Below are 21,160 nucleotides of genomic sequence, written 5' to 3'. Positions count from 1 at the left end.
TTTAAATGCCACCCCAATCAAAATAGCAATGGTATTTTTCAAAGTGATGGAACAAACAATCTGAAAATTGTATGGAACCAGAAAAGGCCAAGGAAATGTTAAGAAAGAACTACAAAGCTGGGGGCATCATGTTGCCTGATTTCAAGGTTTATTACAAAGCTGTGATCACCAAGACAGCAGAGTACTGGCACAAAAACAGAAACACAGATCAGTGGAACAGAATAGAGAGTCCAGATACAGACCCTCAACTCTATGGTCAACTAATCTTCGACAAAACAGGTAAAAAGAGCCAATGGAAAAAAAGAGAGTCTCTTCAGTAAATGGTGCTGGGAAAACTGGACAGCTATATACAGAAGAATGACACTTGACCATTCTCTTACACCATATACAAAGATAAACTCGAAATGGATAAAAGACCTCAATTGTGAGACAGGAATCCATCAAAATGCTAGAGCAGAACATAGGCAGTAACCTCTTCGACATGGGCCACAGCAACTTCTTTTAAGAAACGTCTCCAAAGGCAGCTTGTTTTTTTTATAGTACATGTGTGCTTTTTAAAAGCAGTCCAGGGACAGAGCTGAAGGAAACTGTCTGAAGGGTGAAAAGAACAGCACATCAGAGAGCGAGCAGCAGCTGTGCCGTCCGCCAATGTGCAACACAGCCCAGAGCCCAAGACCCCAAGGCCACCCTGCACTGCTGGGACCGGCCTGGTTACCAGAGTTTCCTGGAGGCTAAGTGGAAGGAACCTTCACACCTACTGCCCAGGGAAGCCTGTGGAAGGCTTGTCTCCCTAAGCTGCAGACAAGAGGTATGGGGGAAAACAAGTGACAAGCCGAAAGGCGGGGTTAGAGAAGGGAGCCCAGGAGATAAGCCCAAGAATAGCAGCAAAAGGGGGTGGTATGACTCTGTACCTGGGGAAGAGACGGGGGAAGGGGAGCTCTGCAGTGGGGAGAGCGTACTGGCCCCAGGTCTCAGCCTCAGGCCCCTCACATCACTTTTTCCAAAATCTATACAAAATACAGAGTAAGCTCTGACAGGGAAAAGGCCTGAGAGCTAGCCTGGCTCTGCATATAGCTGGGGAAACCCGGAGCGAGCTACACGGCCCCAAGTAAGGAAACGGTTACGTAATGCGTGGCACATTCATTCTAGAATATGGTATTGGAAGAGTCGGCTTGAAGCTACACAGCAGTCAGAGCACATATAACTTACCAGTAAGGAAGACACAGGACACAAAATTATGCAGATATTTATGCTAACGACAAGAACGCACATGTGAGAAGTTACCAGAACCAAAAGCAGCAGGATCCCTGGTACCTTGCTGCCTTCACACGGCCCTTTGCCGTGTGACCACAGGGGAAGAGCCATGAAAGCACACCTGCCCGTGTCACCTGACAGAGCTGTGCCTCCCCAGCCCGGGGCCCAGCACCAGCCCCTCGCTCAGCTTTGCTGGGCAGCCGACTTCCAGGACAGAAGTGACAGGTTATCGTTCTTTATGCAAAACAGCAGCAAATGAGAGGCGACTCTGGTGAAGCTTGAGAAGCGAGCAGTCGTTGGCACGTGGATGTGTGATGCGAATCTGCTCTTGTCCAGAGTACTTGTAGCGAGGGCAAACTCCAAATAAAACCTTTCTCAATTCTTAAATCTGGGTTTGGGGAAGGTCTCCGGATACATTCCTCCAGGCAGGCTTCAGGTCTGCGAGCTTCCGAAAGTGCTCGTACAGAATCGGCGCTGCAGCGAGACACCCCCTCTGCTCGGCAGGATCAGAACTGTCGGAGGCTGCGTCTCTACACACCTCTACCTCGTGTACACGCACACTTGGGGCAAAGGGAGAGTGCGTTGATGCTGCAGACATGCCACATCATTAACGAGGAGACCTACTACGTTCAGCATGTACCGAATAAAGCATATACCGTGAACGTTCTAGGAGTATGTAAGGTTCTAGAAATATTTCAATTAAAAAGACCTACAACTTAGCCTTTGGCTTTGAAGGGACTAACACCAGTTTCTAGGTAGCCACTGGCTTGTGACAATTTGACACGGTCTCGGTCCTACCTGCATTTACTTTTCTTCCTATGAGAAACCAAGTCCTAAAGCTACTTTGCCACATGCCTGTAAGAACATGAAAAATGCAGACCCAGCAGGGTATCAGGAACAGTGAGCTCCAGAAGGTGCTAGCTCGGAGTGCTCCCTTTTCTCCTAAGAGGATGGGGATGCAGGCCTACGGTCAGACCAGGAGTGTAAACCTGTTGCCAAGAGTGCAATATGAGTATTTCTCCCTATAAATATGTCAAAGCATACCACCCCACTGGCTTTTGGCTTCCTTCAGGTGACCCTGAAATGAATCAGATAACAATACAACTCTGACCCTAGTCATGTTTGTGGAACTTACTGTCATTCCCCCAGAGTAAACAATTCGACACCTGGTAAAAATCAACAGGACAGTCCTACAAAGGATTACTTGAATTTATTTTTAAAATGGAAAAACAAACATATCGAATACAAGTTCCACACTTTGTAACTCAAACGTCATTTTTAAGAATTTCACAAATTTTGAGAGACATTACAAAGAAAAGTTAACCAATCCCTTTGAATGCTTAGTTTTGAAGATCTGGCAAAGGTACAAAATCTTTCAGGGAACTGGCTGGCTTTCAACCTAGTTTAAGGCTCATCTGCCAGCCTGTGAGAACCAACTGAAGCGAGGCTGTGCTGTCGCTGTGAGGCTCCGCCTGGCCCACCCCGAGCTCTGGCTGAAAACAGCCCACTGGAGCTCCAGGAGGGTGGGTCCAGGAGGTGGGGGGGACAGTACAAGATGTCCAAGCATGGGGTCATGGGATCTGGGGGAACAACTGGAAATAAGAGTTTGGAGGCAGCAGCCAGGACGTGATGTGATAGTACCAGGCATCTAAAGCTATCTCACCACCGACTACAGAAGAAATGGTTAAATGCAGACATCTCTTCTCTATGTAGCCTTATACTGTGACATAATGCTCCACTATTTTAAATTCTGCTCCTGAATCAAAAGGGCTTCTTACCCTGTCTTGATCTTGATTATCCTGTAACAACTACTTCCAATGTGGTCCATGAATACCGTAGATGAACAAATCCTTAATTTCCTACTCAGAGACAAGCTACGTGGTGATGGGACCTTGTCAAATTAAGCATAAAACTTGGAGAAGTATGAGAAGGGCATCTCCCTAATTTTCTGATAACCGTGATTTCATTATCCGAAGATGATTACATACATTTGCAATCATGGCAAGCAATTACAATCAAGGTACCTAATCCGTAATATATTTCCCTGTGACTTTCCCTCAGAACTCTAGGGAAAAGGACTGCATTGTAACGAAAGTACTCAGCGATGTAAACAAAAAGCCTATGACCTTCTACAGACCGTTCTATCTAAAACACTCTAGTTAATGTCATTCTATGAAGGAACTTACCATGACCTCAATCAAGAGACTCTGCAAAATTGCCTGATCTCATCGATTTTTCTAGCAGAACACACGTTGGTAAGAGTTTATCCTAAATTTCCCCAATAGTTTATAGAAGCACTTATTTACATACGAGTCATCATCAGGACATCTGTTAGAAGCGTCACCATTTTCCAGAACAGAGAGAACAAATGTCAGAGATTATAAAGAAAAGCCAAAATAATAACTAGGATTCTTGTAACTGATTGAAGGAACCAGATGTAAAGGATACTTAAGGCTGCGCCTCTCCCCACTCTCTCTGAGGGAAAGAACTGTCCAGAGAAGCTGACAACAGATGTCGGCCGGGGCCGCTGTTTGACAGTAGACAGGTGGTGAGAAGAAGAAAAGGGAAAAGAAGAGTGTGCCACTCCAGAGCCCCTCCTGCCCGTCTCGTGTGATGGCTGTGGAAGTGTCATCTCGGGGGATGGAGCTGGGCCCGGAGGCCACCTCAATTCGAGGCTGGTGTACGCAGCCCTCTAATCACGAAATTATTTTTCTCTCATGTGAGCCAGGACCTTGGTAATCCAGACACCCGCACGTTTCCATTTTAGGTTTTGCTTCCCATGGAACAGTACAATGATCTCAAAGAAAAGGCCGGTAAGTGGGGCAACCCCTGCATTGGTATTCGAATTCCCTCTTAGAAGACTGGAGGTGGGGGGAGGGAATAAATTACTGACCTTATTTGAAAATAAACAGGTAAATTCCACTTATTATTGAAGCTGTGATAGGCAGGATGAGATCTTAGTCTCCTCACACTGGCCTGGGATCCACACTGCTGTTCAAACGCTCTCACAAAATCCATACTTATGGTGTATTTCTAAAAGAAGAACACATAGGTGGGCATTTCACTGTAAGCACACTAACCAGAGACAGGAACATGCATGGAAAGCTGTAATCCAGAGAGAGAAGGGGAGCCCTCGGACTCCGTTCCCAGAGCTGACAGGGACCTCAAGAGCTCGTCCTTCCCAGGTCCCGACTTGAAGATCCTATAATGCCCAAGTGGTCCGGTGACCGGCTCACGAGCTTACGTGACAAGCCCATCTGGAAACCCAGTGCTCTGCAAAGGACAGCTCTCATGTTCTAGGGTACCCCTAATCTAGCCCACTGGAATGAGACAAGACCGGAAATTAAGTGGTCTTGCTTTCACTGCTGCTCCAGAAGAAGCAGCAGGACAAGAATCAAACCAGGGGAGCAGTCCAGTCCTTTCTACAGATGGAACAGCATGAAAACAGACGGGGGAGGGAGGGTGTGTGTGTGGGGGGTTATGGGGGGGCCACACCACCGTGAAGAGCAACAGCTGAAACTCACCCAGCATTCACCACCTGTGTTTTGTGCTTAAAACTGTACCACTTAATTTCGCCCACAAAACTAACCTACCAGTAACTACTGCTTGTACTTTAAGGACGACATTTCCTCTTCTGCTTAGGCTCCGAGAGAATTTACTCCCAGACGAAGCTAACAGAGAACATAGAACCGGGGTCAGCCAGCAGAGCAAAACCGCAGATGTGGTGAAATGCAGACTCCCTTGTGGGAACTCCAGGCCCCCAAGTGCCCAGGCTGTTAGGAGAATGTGTGTGGACCTTCCACGGACTTCTTAATTAAGATGGGCTCAATTCTGGCTCACCAAACCATTCACCTAAATTTGCTGAAGTCTGCGCTTAGGCCCGAATTACAGTGCCCTGAATACTACACGTTTTTAATTTCTTTCAGTTGGTTCTGAGCAACAGATCCCCTGAGTGTGAGTTCTAGGCATGTGGCATTGAGACAAAAGTATTATTTATCCTTTTGGGATAAAATGTATTCTACTTCTGCATAGGACAGGATGCTAAAGGAATACAAAGATGTTTCTTTCTTCACAAGAAGCATGTCACAGCAATGCGGAAAGCTGAAAGCATTTTTTGAGAGAAACTGACAGATGCTATGCTTGCTTGAAATATACCCACCAACATTAAGCACTGGTTTAGAATTCCAAAATCAAAGCGCTGTGAGAAAGTGTCATTTCCGAGCTGAAACATCTCCTGAGCCTAACATGATCCGTACAATTCTCTAGAGTACAGCAAAATGTAAAAGGTTTTAAATGGTTCCTGCCTAAATCACTATTTCATTCTGCTTACAGTGTCTATTTTTGAAAGCCCTAATTTTCAAAATCACAAAAATCACTGTCACACAATTTACTGAAAGTGACACCAAGTGATCGTATTGTTCAACATACTGTTAACATCACACAATGAGTCACGAGAATAGGTCAGTGGTATTTCTGGAATAATAACGCTCCAAATTTGTTGTCTTACCTGTTTTTGAAGTCCACCAGCCCCCCAGCTCACCACACTTACTGCCTGCCTCTCTACGCTTTAAGAATTAACAAGGATTTTACAATCCCATCGATACCTTTTGTTTTCCTCAAAAATTATACAGTACAGATCTGCAAACCTACTTTTTCATGGAAAACAATTGTAACGAGATTGGCTTTTAATGGTTTTTAGGATCTTTTTTAAAAAGTGAGAAAATAATAAATGCATCTAGTCACAACTGTGTTTAGACTGGATTTTACTAAACATTGTCAAATTAAAATACTTATTCCCCAAAGTATCAGGGACTATTACTTGGATGAAATGATTTTTAAGTACATGCTCACTCATGAACTCAAATTTATTAAAAAAAACAAACAAACAAACAAAACACCACAGAACCAACAGTCTGCAGAAAAAGGTACCTCGTGAAATGCATCAGGATTCCCGGGATTAAAAAGAGAAGGCAATTTTTCTTCTAATCCTCGTACTATTTCTGGCCACACGGAGTTCACCAAAAAGTCATATCCAGGAACAGTATTGCCTTTTTCACTGTAGGACAAGAGCAAAATCTCAGTCAGATACACTGTGCTCTTCTATTTACAAAGGGCGAAATTCTGCTGTGCTGCTTTTACTAGAAGTTCCTCAGCCTAATACTTATTTTGACCTTTACGAACAACTCTCTTTGTCAATGGGCTGGTTTAGGGCCGACACTTCTATGTTACTCTTTGATCCCACAATCACCTGGAAGCAGGTGTGTCCTCTGTGGCCTGACTCTTTTATCTATCACACAGGAGAGCAAGTTGGTATCAGACTGCCTTGGCACAATTCCTCCCCTAATTAGGTCACCGTATTTACACTCTCCCTTGGATAAGAAGCAGTCTAATAACACAAGAAGAGCTATCTTCGCATTCAATCTTAATACCGCTAAGCTCCGAGGTGTTGTAAATGACACTAATTTACCAATTACTAACAGCTGTGTGAAGACGCCGCCCTCTCTGAGGTCACCTTCAGTTCTACAGCTGTAGGACTGCTCCGTGTAAAATCTTGATCACAAATCCCGATACAGAACACCTATCATATTAATGTTTTTGTGTGTGTCCATACTTTATTTTGCATTTTTTAGCAAAAGGCTGGGCTCTGGATTTCAAGTTCTAGAATTCGATAAGAGGCAGAGGCAACACAGACATGAAGCATTCACTTGGGAGCCAGAGTGTCTGCGCTCAAATTGTGGGCCCTTTACTTTCTATGTTTTGTTGTCTTCATCTTTAGATGGACATGACAGGATATGGGTCACAGGATCATCCTACGGGTTAACATCTACCAAGCATTTAGGCTGGGGCCTGCGTACAGTAAATGCTATGTTAGCAATGGTTTCATACATAAGTAAATATGGCAGATTCCTTAAGTTCTTCTGAATTTAAAGACACATAAATATTTGAGGCAAATACCACTGCGATGACCACCCGCTCCGACTGCTGTATACTGTGTGACATGCTGTACTTTTAAGAAGATTTTCTTGAACAATGGTCGGCAATACAGTACACGTTCTTCTTTAAGCAAAAGTGGGAGTTCTGTAGCTAAGCTTCGATAGCAAATTGGGATTTTACTATGCTGGCATTAAAAATCAACAGAAAATGCTTTCATAATCTTCCTGCTTAGCAAAAATTATCAGGACACACAGGTTATAACGGAAGCTATGCTTCACTTCCAGAAAGGGATACCAAATAATCTTACTATAGTTTGGTATTGATAAGAAATCACCGGTGGGTTGGAGGAGGGTTGGGAAGGGGAAAAAAAAAAAAAGGAGGGCTGGGGATGGCAAAAAAGAAAGAATAACATTAAGGGTTTTAAAACTACAGATGCACACAGTATAAGCAACATTAAATAACAAGAGCTCCACATCCTCAAGGTAAATATCTACTTAAAGCCCCAAAGAGAAAATTTACATCCTCAAGATTAACAGCTGAAACAGATGGCAAATGAGGAAAGTGAATCCTTATTCCTCGGAAGATAAATCCCACATGCCGTCGGTGCTGCCAGGTTATAAAGGGCATGTGCAGACGCGACACATGGAACAAGTGAAGGGCGGACAAGGAAAGCGCTGAGCCGAGCGTGTGGAAACCTGGAGGCAGGAGCTAAGCAGGGGGTGGTGAGGGGCAGCACAATCAGGATGCTTGAGGCAAATGACGACTTACTGAGGTACAATTTAGATTCCTCAATGGGACACCTGGGTGGCTCAGTCAGTTAAGCATCTGCCTTCGGTCCTGGGACCAAGCCCTGCACTGGGCTCCCACTCAGGGAGGAGTCTGCTTCTTCCTCTTCCTCTGCTCCTCCTGGGCTCATGTGTTTTCTCTCTCTCTCTCCCCTCCTCCCTCTTACATAAATAAGTAAATAAAATCTTTAAATAAAAAACCATAGATTCCCCAAATTTCTGAGGCTTCTCCGTGAATTCGGCCACACTGAAAATGGTGGGAGAACTTGCAAAGCTTTGAAACTTGATATTTCAGGACCAAGACTAGCCTTGTCAAATCTAATGACTGGCTGGCTGTTTCCTAACTGTGGCTTCTTTAGTTTTACATCATGACTTTCTGTCTTCTTCTTCTTTTTTAATTTTATTTGAGAGCAAGACAGCACAAGCCAGGGGTCAGGGCAGAGGGCAGAGGGAGCCAACATGGGGCTCAATCCTAGAACCCTGAGATCATGACCTGAGCAGAAAGGCAGAGCTCAACCGCCAACCACCCAGGCATCTCTACATCATGACTTCTAAATTCTTAATGTGAAATCCAAATCCAGCTAAATCTTCATGATTACTAACTGCAAGTGGCAAAACCAGGCTTTCTCTAAATTCATGTAGTGAAAACAGGGTATTTCAATGGTCAAGTGGCGTATTTATTACTCCAGGTTTTTCTTCCCACAGAACACAAATTCAAGACAAATTACATTGCTTGCTTACTTCATAAAGATTAGGGACCTCCTTAGCCTACAGATTCATTCTTTCATTTTGCAGACACAGGGTAGTTTTAGCTTTAAGATGCTGTGCCAGGTGTGGGCAGGAAGGCGCGGGCAGCATGGAAGGGAGCACGTGCTAAGCCTACGGACATCAGTTCTCAACAGATTAATGGCCAAATGGAATCCAGAGGATGTGCCTAATGCTGAACAACAGGATAAAAGATGGTCTCTTGAAAGAAGTGGTATCTCAGGCATGCTTGGGTGGCTCAGTTGGTTAAGCCTCTGACTTTGGCTCAGGTCATGATCTCAGGATCCTGGGATTGAGTCCCACATAGGGCTCCCCGCTCAGTGGGGAGCCTGCTTCTCTCTTTGCCTCCCCCTCTGCTTATGGTTTCTCTAATAAGTAAATAAATAAATAATCTAAAAAAAAAAAAGAAGTTGTATTTGACTGGAGCTTCATGCGGAGTGACAGGTCAACAGAAAGACAAAGGGAATGAGACAGGAAGCAATGACGGAAAACACAGAAGCGCACAGTACAGATAGATGTTCCTCGGCTTATGACGGCCTCGGCTCCTAATAAACCCATTGTTCAGCTGGAAATCTTTTTAGTTGAAAAAGCGACTGAACATCAGAGCTCAGCCCTGCCTGTGCTGAGAACACTTAGAGTATTGCACAGTTGGGCAAAATCCTCTAACACAAAGCCTATTTCACAATAAAGTGTCTGGTATCTCATGTAATTTACTGAACACTGCACTGAAAGCCAGAACAGGACGGTTCAAGTGTGTTGGTTGCTGACCCTCATGATCACGTGGTTTGCCTGGGGGCTATGCTCGCTGCCCCTGCCCAGCATTACAAAAGAGGATCCTACTGTAGATCGCCAGCCTGGGAAAAGATCCAAACTAAACACATATCACTTCTGCACTATTATAAAAAGTCAAAAAACCATAAACTGAACCAATGTGAAGTCAGAGATCTTCTGTACCAGGTGTGTTAGGGAAGGTCAAGTGCTCCTGTCAGGCCAGGAACCATAGTGGTATGAGGGAAAGTTCCACAGTAGGAAGTTCTACAGCGGAGAACCGCTAGGACTCAAGCACCAAGGCCCTCACAGGTTGCGCCAGGAAGACTGGATGCTCCTCTGTGGGTGATGAGAAGCCACGAGCGACTCTGGAAGGCCGAAGAGCTCTGGGCAGGTGGGGCAGCCGCGGGCCGCAATGAAGAGGGACAGGTGGAGCCGGGAGACCAGGTGGGGAGAGCCCGCTACCCTCGAACAAAAGGCGACAAAGGTCTGGACTGGGATGACGGAGATGGTGGAAGGTAATGGGATGTTCATGAAACAGAACTGGAAAGCCATGGAAATGAAATAAGAGAGGGAGGGAAAACCGAACATGACTTTAATCGCCATCAGTATAAAATGTGTTGAATTAAAATGAATTGGTATTTCTAGACCGATGATGACATCACAATAATGGAAGGAAACCAATTTTGATTTTGAACCTGGTTAAGGAGAAAGTATAGACAAGAGAAAAGCAGAGGCTCTGGAGTCACACAAATGTCACCGTTGAGATTCGTCCCCACTCTTCATTCCCTTCCCTGTAAACCCAGGCAAGCGACACCTGCCTCACAGCACTGGTAACAAATAGGGAAGCGCACACGTTCCCGGGTCAGACAGGACAGCCAGGGATCAGCGGCCCATGAGGAGGTGACAGGTGGCCACTAAACTGAGCTCAGGTGCATACACAGCAGTTTACGTCACCTTGAGATGGCTCCTCCTGTGACCTCTCGAAGAAGGCAGCAGTGGTGAGGAACGAACTCCAGGAGCTTAGCATACATGATCTGCAGGCCGTCCGGATGAGACTCAACGATCTGCTCTACAATCACCTAGCGGAAGGAAGAGTGGTTTTTGTTGTTGTTGTTGTTGTTGTTTTTAAAGCACCTAAAAGAGAAGTATGAACTATACACTACAGAGAAAAGAATCGAGTAAACCTTAAAAATGCACTTCGACCTTCCTCCTCCCCACTCAACATGCTTTCTAAACAGGAGGTAAGTAACAGCGGCACGAAAATCTAGGTCCTGGGATTTGGGAATACTGCTCCAACCCCGGGGGACACAGAGGCTGGGGGACAGAGACTGGCCTGAAGCTAAAACATCACACACACTCATCTGCTTCCCTTCTGAGCTTAAAAGCGAAATACTGTATCTCCGGACAATAGCTCTGTACCATCTTCACCCTGGCCTTATCCTCTACCGTCTCCAGAACAGGGAAAGGGCTGAGACAGAAAGCGATGGAAGAAAACACATCTTATTTTGCTTTACTATTTTATTTTTTGTGGTGAGGCTGAGTTGCAGGAGGTGAATGACAAGCATACAAACTTAAAGTACAAACGTGGCCACAGTTCATTTAACGACACGGAAACGTAAAGTCCTTCCCTAATTTAGCATATTAGATTCAGTTCAATGAAAAGGGCATAATTAAATAACTAAAATATTTTCACTTATTGACAAAGAATAACATGATCTTTTTCACCCCCACAGAGAGGGCTATGAACTATAATAGGATACATACAAAGAACTGACAGATCATTTATTTTTAGTGGTCCTAATGAAGCTGAGAAGATTAATGAAATAAATCCTTCAATTTCATTTCTATCAATGGGATACTGTCCTGTTTTAAAACTGGAAGCCTTTCATCCTGAAATCATGGCGGGTAGCTTTATACTTACTGGACAGAAAGAACACTTGCACTGGCAGGTGACCGGAAAAAAGCCCTCAAACACTAAGACTGGCTTCATGACTTCTCTCAGCCTGAACTAGATGAAACCGATGCTCTCTAAGTGGGAAACTGCTGATTGCTGGCAGCCTCACATGGTGCAGCCCATACTCCGGCCGCTCAGAGGCAGGATACACTGACTCCCTGTATTTAACTGTATCCACATAGGTCAAGGACACTGGGTAACCAAGTTCCGGACTTAAGGTGCTACCCCGCTAACTCGCCCATAAAAGCCCTTTATCTTTGAATATTCCCTCCCTCCCACCTTCCTGGCCTCGCAAACTCTCCCATGGTCTTCAAGACTTAGGCCACATCAATTCTGCGAAGACGCCTCCCCTCACGGACTTTCCCTGCGCACAGAGCTGTCTTCCAGCTCCTCCAGTGGGCACGGGCGCCTTGGTGGGGTCACGCTTTTCAGCAACTTCATTAACGTATAACTTACGGAAATTGAAATTGCCCCGAAAATGTTCTGATCCGTACCTTCTTCCTAGGCAAGTCCCTCATCCCTACTAAATTAAGATGATCCCTGAGCTATGGCATCACTGGAAGAGACCAGAGTACATGCCTGATTCCTGCCATGCTGATGGGCACCAACCGGGACCAACCCTTTCTTACAACCAGAAGAGCAGTAACTAGGAGAATCTTCAAGGAAGAGCCCTGAGCTCTCTCAACACCCAGTCAAGAATCGAAGCCAGAGTAGATGCTCTGTGTTTGCAGAATGAGGTGCATGGGGGCACAAACCTCATCCATGTACGGTTTCACCAGTACTTGACCGACCAATGCCTCTGCGTCCCGTGTCTTGTCAATTGTAGCGTAAGTCCGTAGGCAGTGCCTTATGATGTCCACATTGGAAGTCTGAAGCCCTTCTAGCAGCAGGCCTTCCAGAGACTGCTGCAGCATGGCCGTAATGCCGGCTATACGCTGCAAGAACAGAGAGACCAGGAAAGAAGGTCCAGACACAACAGTTTCTAAAAACTCAAAAATATATGTATAATTTATATACATATGTGTTATATATATAAAGCAAGCCTCTAATTCTACCAGAATATATGTAAGATTAAAATCCCAATATTTCCTAGAGAATAACAATGAATCTCTTCTCCCCATGATTTCTTTCTTTCTTTCTTTTTTTTTTAAAGATTTTTATTTATTTATTTGTTGAGAGAGAGCACAAGCACACAAGGAGGCACAGGCAGAGAGAGAAGCAGGCTTCCTGCCAAGGAAGGAGCCCAAGGTGGGACATGATCCCAGGACCCTGGGATCATGACCTAAGCCAGAGGCAGTGGCTTAACCGACTGAGCCACCGAGGCGTCCCCTCCCTATGATTTCTTTGAAAGTAAGTTGGCTTCATCAAAGGGAAGTTTAGACAATTACTGAACGACAAAAAGTTATTTGCCTCTTAAGCTACAGAGTTAGTTGGACAAGCGTGCATTTAAACCCGGTCAAGGGCTTTGGATAAATGAACTCTGACTACATCATATGATGTGTCAAGTTACATGAAATTCAGAATTAATTTTACTCGCATAGTTTGGAGACTACGCTCGTGTCTTTACACAAAATCTATCTAGTGTGACACAATGGAAGCAGGGTCCCAAGCAGCAGACACTGAAAGAAAAAATTCAAAGCTAGCTTCAAAATCCTGTAGAGTAGCAATTATCAGAGGGCGATGCTAGGTCAAACCAAAATCATCCAGGAAATTCGCAAACAGCAAATTGAAAATCGAAACCAACACTTACTGGTCTTACTTTGTCCAGAAGAGGCATGCCTTTGCTCTGAACAGCATGAAACTGTAACTGGTTAAATTCTGTGGCAATTCTCTCCAAAATCTGTCCAGTCCAGAGAGGGCTAGTAGACACAATTAGAGAAGTGTAATTCCCAAAGTTAATTTCTGAGCGACCACATCACCTGGTCAGCAATGCCGACTTTGGCGCCCCCTGTGCTCTTTCTTCACAGTGTGTTCCCAGCCACAATCCGCCCCCCCCCACCGCCTCCCATGCCTTACAGCGCTCAGGCACCTGCACCTGCACGCCACCAATTTTCAGGACAAACTGTCTGTGCAGCAGGCCCCAGGTGTGGCGGGTGAGGAGCGGAGATGTTGTAGAAGCCACCGACGCAGCCTGGCCCGGGCCACAGGGCCCAGGCAAGGGGATGGAGCTATTTTAGGTCAGTGTGGGTACAACTGCGTGTTTCCACTACGTTCCTCGGGCTCTCCCATTCGTGCCCTTCTTCTCCCTTCTTCTCCCATTCTCTAACCCCCTCCTCTCTCTTGCCCTGTCCTACCGTTCATACCTGAATCCCCCTCCGCCTGCCTCATTCTCCCTCCCCAGTACCTCCCCAGTACCAACTACTGCTGTCTCCTCAATCAGCTAAAACCGACTGCCTAGCAGCAACCTGGGAAATCCCTCAGAGCAGCGGACTCCCAAGTTTACATTTACCCAACGGTAGAAAGAGCAAGCTCGGTGCTCCGGGAGCTGGTGAGAAATCACTCACAGTGCATCTGCCATCAAGTGGACTGGATACACTTCCCTCCTGCCCCCCACATTAGAAAGCGTCAACCCCATTCAAAAGGAAGCTGAACAGTGAAAGAAAATAAAATAAATAAATAAAGGCCCCAAAGCCCCTGCTGGGCTCTATGAGGCATCCCACATCTGAGAATGGGCAGTCAGGTAGTGAGGAAACACACTGTAAGGAAACCCAAAATGTCTGGAGACCCGCCGTGGTGTGCCCAGTCCCGGAGCATCAGAACTAATGTGGAGGGAAGGTAAGCGCTCAGCAAGACCAAGGCTGCCGCTGCCGAAGCCTAATCCCAACCTCTACTGACTGATCCCATGCGCATTTCCTATTTATCCTTATCTCCGCGTTTCTGGGCCTGGCGAGCAGGATGGATTTACCGTGCGCCGACGCTGCTCTGGCTTTCCTGACTCTAGAGCTCAGAGCTGCTCTTCTCAAGAAAAAAAGTCCTCCAATGTAATGCTGAGCAAGAAAGTGCACAATGTCTGTTTATCAAGGACAGCGTTGCAAAGGGACAGGATTGTGGACACAGAGCTCACTGAGGTGTTTCTATCCGAGGAGCACAGCAGCAACGGCAAATACAGGAAGAACACTGGAGGGCCAGCTCCCCAGGGGCTGTGCAGGGGCCGCAGTGAAGCGGAGCCGCTGGAGACACATGGGCCGCAGAAGGGCCGCACACCTAGTGTCTGCTAAGTGTGGATGAATGGGGGCAGAAGCATGAATGCAATGGGCTAGAGACACAAGCACAGTGGAGGCTGACCACTTAGTTGAACGCCTTGATGTGAAAGGGATCTGAGACCCTGGACCAGAGAATCACTTCCTTTGGGATGTGTCCGTTCTTAATCTCTATCATGAGACATGTGGAGCATATGGTCTCTCAAGTTCCTTCCAAAATCTAAAACCTTAATTCCTAAAATTTAGAAACCTAACTCCGCCTGCAGGAGGAAGGACTGTTAGCCTCACAGGACAGAGCACGCAGGGCACCAGGTGACCTTGATGCGGGCGGCCCAGCTGGTATGTGCAGAACCACTGCACCACTGTGCGTCTCACAGTGCTGACAGGACCTAACTACTCATTTTCTGAGTCACTCATTCACCCTGGCTGATTGAAAATTCACACTAGGAAGGGAACAAGACAATCACAGTATAACAAAGAGAGCCATCATCTTTTTTCTATTTCATAAGCTTTTTATTTCCTGTTTGTAAATTTCAACTGGATGTGTCCTATACTGTTTCATAATAATATAATGCTGGTGCAAAATACATCAATGGTAATACTCTGGGCATGTCTAGGGAAAAAAATAAGATGGAAAAAAACCAAGATGAATGGTAGGTATGCCTTAAAGATCAACAGGATTTTGCTAGTCCTCAGGGAAGGTGATTCCAAATATAAAACTTTTCCACTGGAAGCATACTGACGTGTTGGAACTGTGGTCTCTAACCAAAGGGTTTATAGGAACGTGTTATAGACTTCACCATTTCATGCTCTCCACTTTCCTGGAGCTATATTCAAAAACACTAAGCCACAAACCTGGATTTTTTTCTTGTTCAGAAATGAATTCTAACTAAGCCCTCCCCGCCTAATTAGGCTGGATGTGAAGTATTAATTTATGTGCTACTTAGTTTAAAAAAAAAAATGCTTACCTGCTTGCTTCTAGTGCAGAGGTTTCTTTAGAACTTTGTGAATTTAAGATTTTTTCAATCTTTTCAACTGATCGAATAACTTGTATAAGCCTCAACACACACATCTATAAAAATAAAAATTAAGCAAACAAAAAAAGTCATCATCTTTACTTTTAATCATCTTTATTTCCCATGCTAAATGCAAGAAAATATTAAGACCAAAAGGCAACTTCAAATATATAGGACATGCTATATTTTGAATATTTCTATGAAACACAGAATTGTCAAGAATGCAAATCTTAGTTCTAGAATAAGCATACTTCAATATTCTATTGCAAGTTTATAGAAAACAAAAACAAAAACAAAAACCCTAGACTTTGCTTTCTCATATTCTATACTCTTATTTCTTCTCTTTCCCATCCTGAATCTTTCTATGGGCTTTTCTTTCCTATTTTTTAAAAAAGATTTGTTTATTTGAGAGAGAAAGAGAGAGACTGCATGTGTGCGTACAGGGGAGGGGCAGAGGGAGAGAGAGAATCTCGAGTGACATCCTGCTGAGCACAGATCTCAATGAGGGGCTCAAGCTCATGACCCTGAGATCATGACCTGAGCCAAAATCAAAAGTCGGACGTTTAACCAACTGAGCCACCAGGCGCCCCTCCATTTGTTTTCTTATGGCCCTTTATTCATGTTTTAACTTTGGCTTCCGATCATACTGACCCTCTCAGTTTACATGTGCATATACCTATATGCCCAAGCACCAATTCATTAAAGACCTTTTATACTACAAATATTATCAAGGAGGTTGAGGGACATTATGAAAACTCTCATCCTTAAAGAACAAAAAAATACAAAGTCATCCATTCAATAAATAGTTACTGAACACCCCTGGGAGCTCGACATTCGTCCTGACGGGGGTCGGTGGGGAAGGGGACACAAGAAAATAAGGCAAGAAAAACACCCTGCTCTCACAAAGCTTACTGTTTTGTCTGGAAGTGCACGACAAGCATTCTTTGGACAAAAGCTGTGAGGAGATCTAGAGGCGAATTAAACAGAAGGTCCCTCAAACAGGCTTCTCCCCACTGAGATTTTAACAAATATGCTAATAATACACATAGAAAACATTGTACAGAGCAGCAGGCGAGAGTCAGAAGCCCAGACTCCCAACGCCCGCTGTGCCCCTACATCGTTATGATCATGAATGACATCGGGGACACTTGAAACTGGAGACAGCACTAAGGGGTGCACTCCCGGGGTGAGCCCTTGGATGTACGGAGCCGTTGCCTGTCTCGCACACCTGAAAGTAAGCCAACACTGCATGCTAAATACTGGGAATCGAAAAAATTACAGTGAACACTAAAACATAAAGAATGCAGAATCAAAAAATAACAACAAACCTGCGGCAGAATCCTGAGTTTGCTTTGGAAAGCCCACTTCTCCCCTAGTCTCTAATATAGGCCTATTTTCTTTATAGGGCCGCTGACAATTTATACAGTAGTTAACTGTCAAGCGCTGCACCGACAACAGTTATCACTGTTTCTTGTTCTGGAAAAAGTGGGTGATCTTGAGATCGTGTGGGTACCTCTAAAATTCAGTCTCATTATTTCAAGTAGATAGCATGACATAATGTGTAAAGTGCACATGCATGAGAGCTTTGAAAAAAAGCTGAATAGTGCTGACAAGTACGTGGAGACAAGAGGAGAGGGCTTCAACTGGCATGCAGCGTAAGAAATCTACTGGAGGGTACCTTTTTCTTCCTTATGTCCTCTTGTTTACACATTCGTTCATCTACTGCCCGAATTCCTTCACTGACAGATGACCTGAGACTCTTTAAAAGAATAAGAAAGAAAACGTATTACAGACATTGTTTTGTCACGTTATCAAGTTCCTACATCTCATTCAATTCCACAGAACTTAATACCTGCGCACCAGTACTATGCAGATATTGACAAAAACATGATATAACAGACACAATTACTGTTGAGGGGACTCATGATCTGGGAGCTAAATGACATAAAGGCAGGGTCGCATGGCCAGAAGAAGAATGACACATATACAGTGAAAGTTATGGGGATGAGGGGGCTTAGAATGGAGAACAGATAATATGAAGCAAAGTACAGGACAGTCTGGAAATGCGACGGGGCTCGAATCGGACTCTGAAAGCCATGTGTACACAGCTGCCGAGGTGGGGAGGGGATGGGGAGCAGATGTAAGTGCAGACACACTCAGGGGCAGGGTCAGACAGGCACACAGCCATGTGCACTGCAGGCTTCCTTCTGGAGAGAAGCAGAAATAGGAATGGAGGGCCAACTTCACTGAGATGAGGTCTTTAGATTCTGCACATTTTGGAGAACGAGAGAATGTCAAAGCACTGATGCATGATGATGAAATGTGGGTATGGAAATACCAGGAATCAAGAATGAAGAACAGAAGACCAGAAAAAGGCAGAGCGCAGAGGTGGAGAAACTTGTCCAGAAGCTAATGAATAAAGAGATAATTAGGAATTAGGGCCAAAACAAAGGTTAACAGAAACAACTAGAATAAAGTAGGCATATCACAAAAATTCCACAGGAAGGTGAATTAATTCACTCCATCAACATTATGAAACCCCTCCTGGACGTCAGTATTGTGGAAGCCCACGGGATACAATGAAGACAGATATAGTCGTATCCCTCAGTGGTCTGAGAATCTCACAGAACAGCTTCAAAGTTGGGACCAGAAAGGGAGGTCAGGCCTGTGGCTGAGCAGGACCGAAGTGGCCATAAAGACGGGCCATGGAAAAGGGAGGGGATGGTGCTGGCAGGGGGCAAGGCGGGACGGGAGCCTGTGTGAGTAGAGCACATCTGCCTCCAGGGAGGGGGTTTGAGAGAAGAGTGGGAGGCCAAAGGAAGGCTAGGCTTGGGAAACAACACCACTATGAGGCCCCGGGAGGAAGAGGAACACCAAGGAGGTGGCGGGAGAGCCACACAGCAGCTGGTGTGGAATCCAACAGCGGACCACGAAAATCCCTTCCATTCCAAGGAAAAGTATCTTTAACAAGATTTTGTAAAATTCAAATGAGACATAAACCATGGAAAGTATTGGCTACCTCAAGGCACAACTCAAGATTTTTACCTCTTTCACGAACTCTTTCCTGCCTACCCCTCCCCTAGGCTTCTCAGCACTGATATTTCCGTTACTCTGCATTTTTCTTGGTTCTAACCATGTACTGTGTCTTCCCTTAAATTATGTTCTCCTTATATTCTCTCTAGGATGCAGGCACTGTCTTAGGGGAGGGATGCACAAGGCCACTCAAGCTAGAGGAGACACACAAGGAAAGACGTTGTCGTTTATGACAAGTTTACAACAGGGCATCAAAATGGACGGAGGCCGGAAGTCAGGGCACCAGACACAGACGGGGGGAGGGGGGGGGGACAGGGCAGCACAGTTTTCTGTTAGATGTGATGCCACAACTTCCCCTCCACTGTTCACCCAGGTGGAGTTCCTATACCCAATGGCTTAGAGGTGGGGAGTTCCATTCCCACAACAGAGATTTTTCTGAGAGAACATTCAAACGTAACATTTATTAAGTATTACATTTTATTTATATTATCCTTCAGTTCCATTAGGGATTACATAGCTTTTGTTGATCAGCCCAGGAACTTAACCACACATAGATTACATGGGGGGGGGATATTTATAAGATTATAAACTGTTAAAATACAAGTCATTTGTAAGTTATAAACCACTTACATATGACCAAAGTGGCATTAATAAGTTGAATTAGGAAATATGCTTCCTCTCCCCTAACATTTTAAGGCTGTCTACTCTGAGAATATATTTTCTTCAAATCGAACATGTTTTTTTTAGGTTTTTAGCATATGCAAAAACAAAATCATTTACAACTCTTCTGAAGGTGAATATTATAATCAGAACCATTAAAATACAACCACCAGTACCACCAAACTAACAGATGAAAAGAATTCTGAGAGAAAAGCCGACGAGGACAACATGTGTCACAGTAGACTGTTTTCATTAGTTGGGGACTTACCAGAACTTCTTCTCGTAACTGTCCCAAAGGCACAGAAAGCTGATTGAGGGCTTTGTCCATGCCAACCTAAAGGCAAAACCAGGTTGGCACAAACACATCACAATAAGGAATAATAGTGACTATTTAATGATCAAAGTAGTACCAGATTTAAGTTATTTTTTTGGCACAACCGTATTTTGCTACGTAACTAGCTAAATAACAGAAGTGTTATTTGGCCATTAATGTTGCTCATAGAATATGAAAAAATCTGTTAAAATACATGAAACTATAAAAACAAGGGAAGTCATGAGAAACGGAAGTTTCCTTAGGAACAATTTGCCTTTAGATGACATTTTAAATGAATGTGAAAAATTTTCATAGAGGGTGAACAGTTCTCTGTAAGATGATACTCAGCCAGCTGATGTGAAGTGAAGTCTGACGGGCTACGTCTCTCTTAAACATTATTATAACCCTTGAGAAAAACAGAAATTAAACATAACAGAAGTAAAATTTTCTAGGTTTCTAATCCTATTGGGACATTTATCTTAGTGGTATATTTCCCAAAAGCAAATGTGCATCATTAATTTTAATGCTTCTTGAAATTCCCATGGAGCTGCAACTTTCTGTGCTTCCCTGGACAAACAGATTTAAAACAAAATGAAACATCAACAAGGAGACTTTTCTGCCAAGTAACAAAAACATTTCTTTTTTTTTTAAATTTTATTTATTTATTTGACAGACAGAGATCACAAGTAGGCAGAGAGAGAGGAGGAAGCAGGCTCCCCAATGAGCAGAGAGCCCGATGTGGGGCTCGATCCAGGACCCTGTGATCATGACCTGAGAAGGCAGGGGCTTTAACCCCACCGAGCCACCAGGCACCCCACAAAAAACATTTCTAAATAGCTTTTACAAACAAACTGATAAGCTCACTGCAAATCATTCTTTATTTTATAAAACCAAACTTTTAAAATATCAATATTGGCCAATGTTCCCTCAACCTAGCTCTGGCTAACAGATACACCTGGGAGTAAATTAAACATTTCTGTAAGAGTGGTGGATATCTGCTCCTACAAATAAATTAGTCTAAATCAAGGAAGACTTCAGGGTAATCACTTAGCAACTAACAAAACAACCCCTTGGGTATTATTATCCTTTACTTTTCACTGTTGACTAATGAATTTGAAACATAATCAAACTAGAGCAGCCTTAAATGAATAAAAACTAAAACAAACAAAAAAATGTATTCCAAAAAGTTTAGTTCTTTTATTAATGAAACCGGTAATTTCTTCAAGTTTCTGGTAGGGTTGGTGGGGTAATCAATTGAAAGGTATCTAAAAACTCTGCCCTTTTAATAAATATGAAGGAGAGAGAAAGAGTGTGTGTGTGTGTGTGTGTATAGGACTTGCAAATTTCAGGTTTACCAAGTTTGTGGAAAGGTTGACAAAATCTGCGTAATCCTTGTTGATGAGCTCAACCATGGCTGTTTTAAGAAGTTTATAGTAGAGTTCCAGATCTCCTCTTAGTTCCTCCAGCTGGACACG

General features: G+C 44.3%; 1 protein-coding gene across 8 annotated transcripts in view; it reads right to left on the bottom strand.

Annotated features, from left to right (window-relative positions):
- Positions 1-21,154, bottom strand: part of COG2 (component of oligomeric golgi complex 2) — a 33,843-nt gene extending 12,689 nt beyond the window's left edge. For 2 of the 8 annotated variants that reach the window (XM_032312576.1, XM_032312580.1), the window contains exons 1-9: positions 21,041-21,154; positions 19,641-19,706; positions 17,358-17,438; positions 15,632-15,735; positions 13,214-13,322; positions 12,219-12,416; positions 10,464-10,588; positions 6,184-6,310; positions 4,148-4,287 (exon numbers count right to left, since the gene is read on the bottom strand). In XM_032312576.1, coding sequence (XP_032168467.1) covers positions 4,148-4,287; positions 6,184-6,310; positions 10,464-10,588; positions 12,219-12,416; positions 13,214-13,322; positions 15,632-15,735; positions 17,358-17,438; positions 19,641-19,706; positions 21,041-21,097 — 1,007 coding nt within the window. In that variant the 5' untranslated portion in view covers positions 21,098-21,154. Of the gene's footprint in view, positions 1-4,147; positions 4,288-6,183; positions 6,311-10,463; positions 10,589-12,218; positions 12,417-13,213; positions 13,323-15,631; positions 15,736-17,357; positions 17,440-19,640; positions 19,707-21,040 lie in introns of those variants that run through there. The other 6 variants (XM_032312577.1, XM_032312579.1, XM_032312578.1 and 3 more) reach the window with 6 other exon arrangements.
- Positions 21,155-21,160: the final 6 nt, after the last annotated feature.

This window comes from Mustela erminea, chromosome 14 (assembly GCF_009829155.1).
Source record: "Mustela erminea isolate mMusErm1 chromosome 14, mMusErm1.Pri, whole genome shotgun sequence".
NCBI classification, from domain to species: Eukaryota; Metazoa; Chordata; class Mammalia; order Carnivora; family Mustelidae; genus Mustela; species Mustela erminea.
Note: the sequence above shows the minus strand (reverse complement) of the source record. Positions and strands in the feature narration are given on the sequence as shown.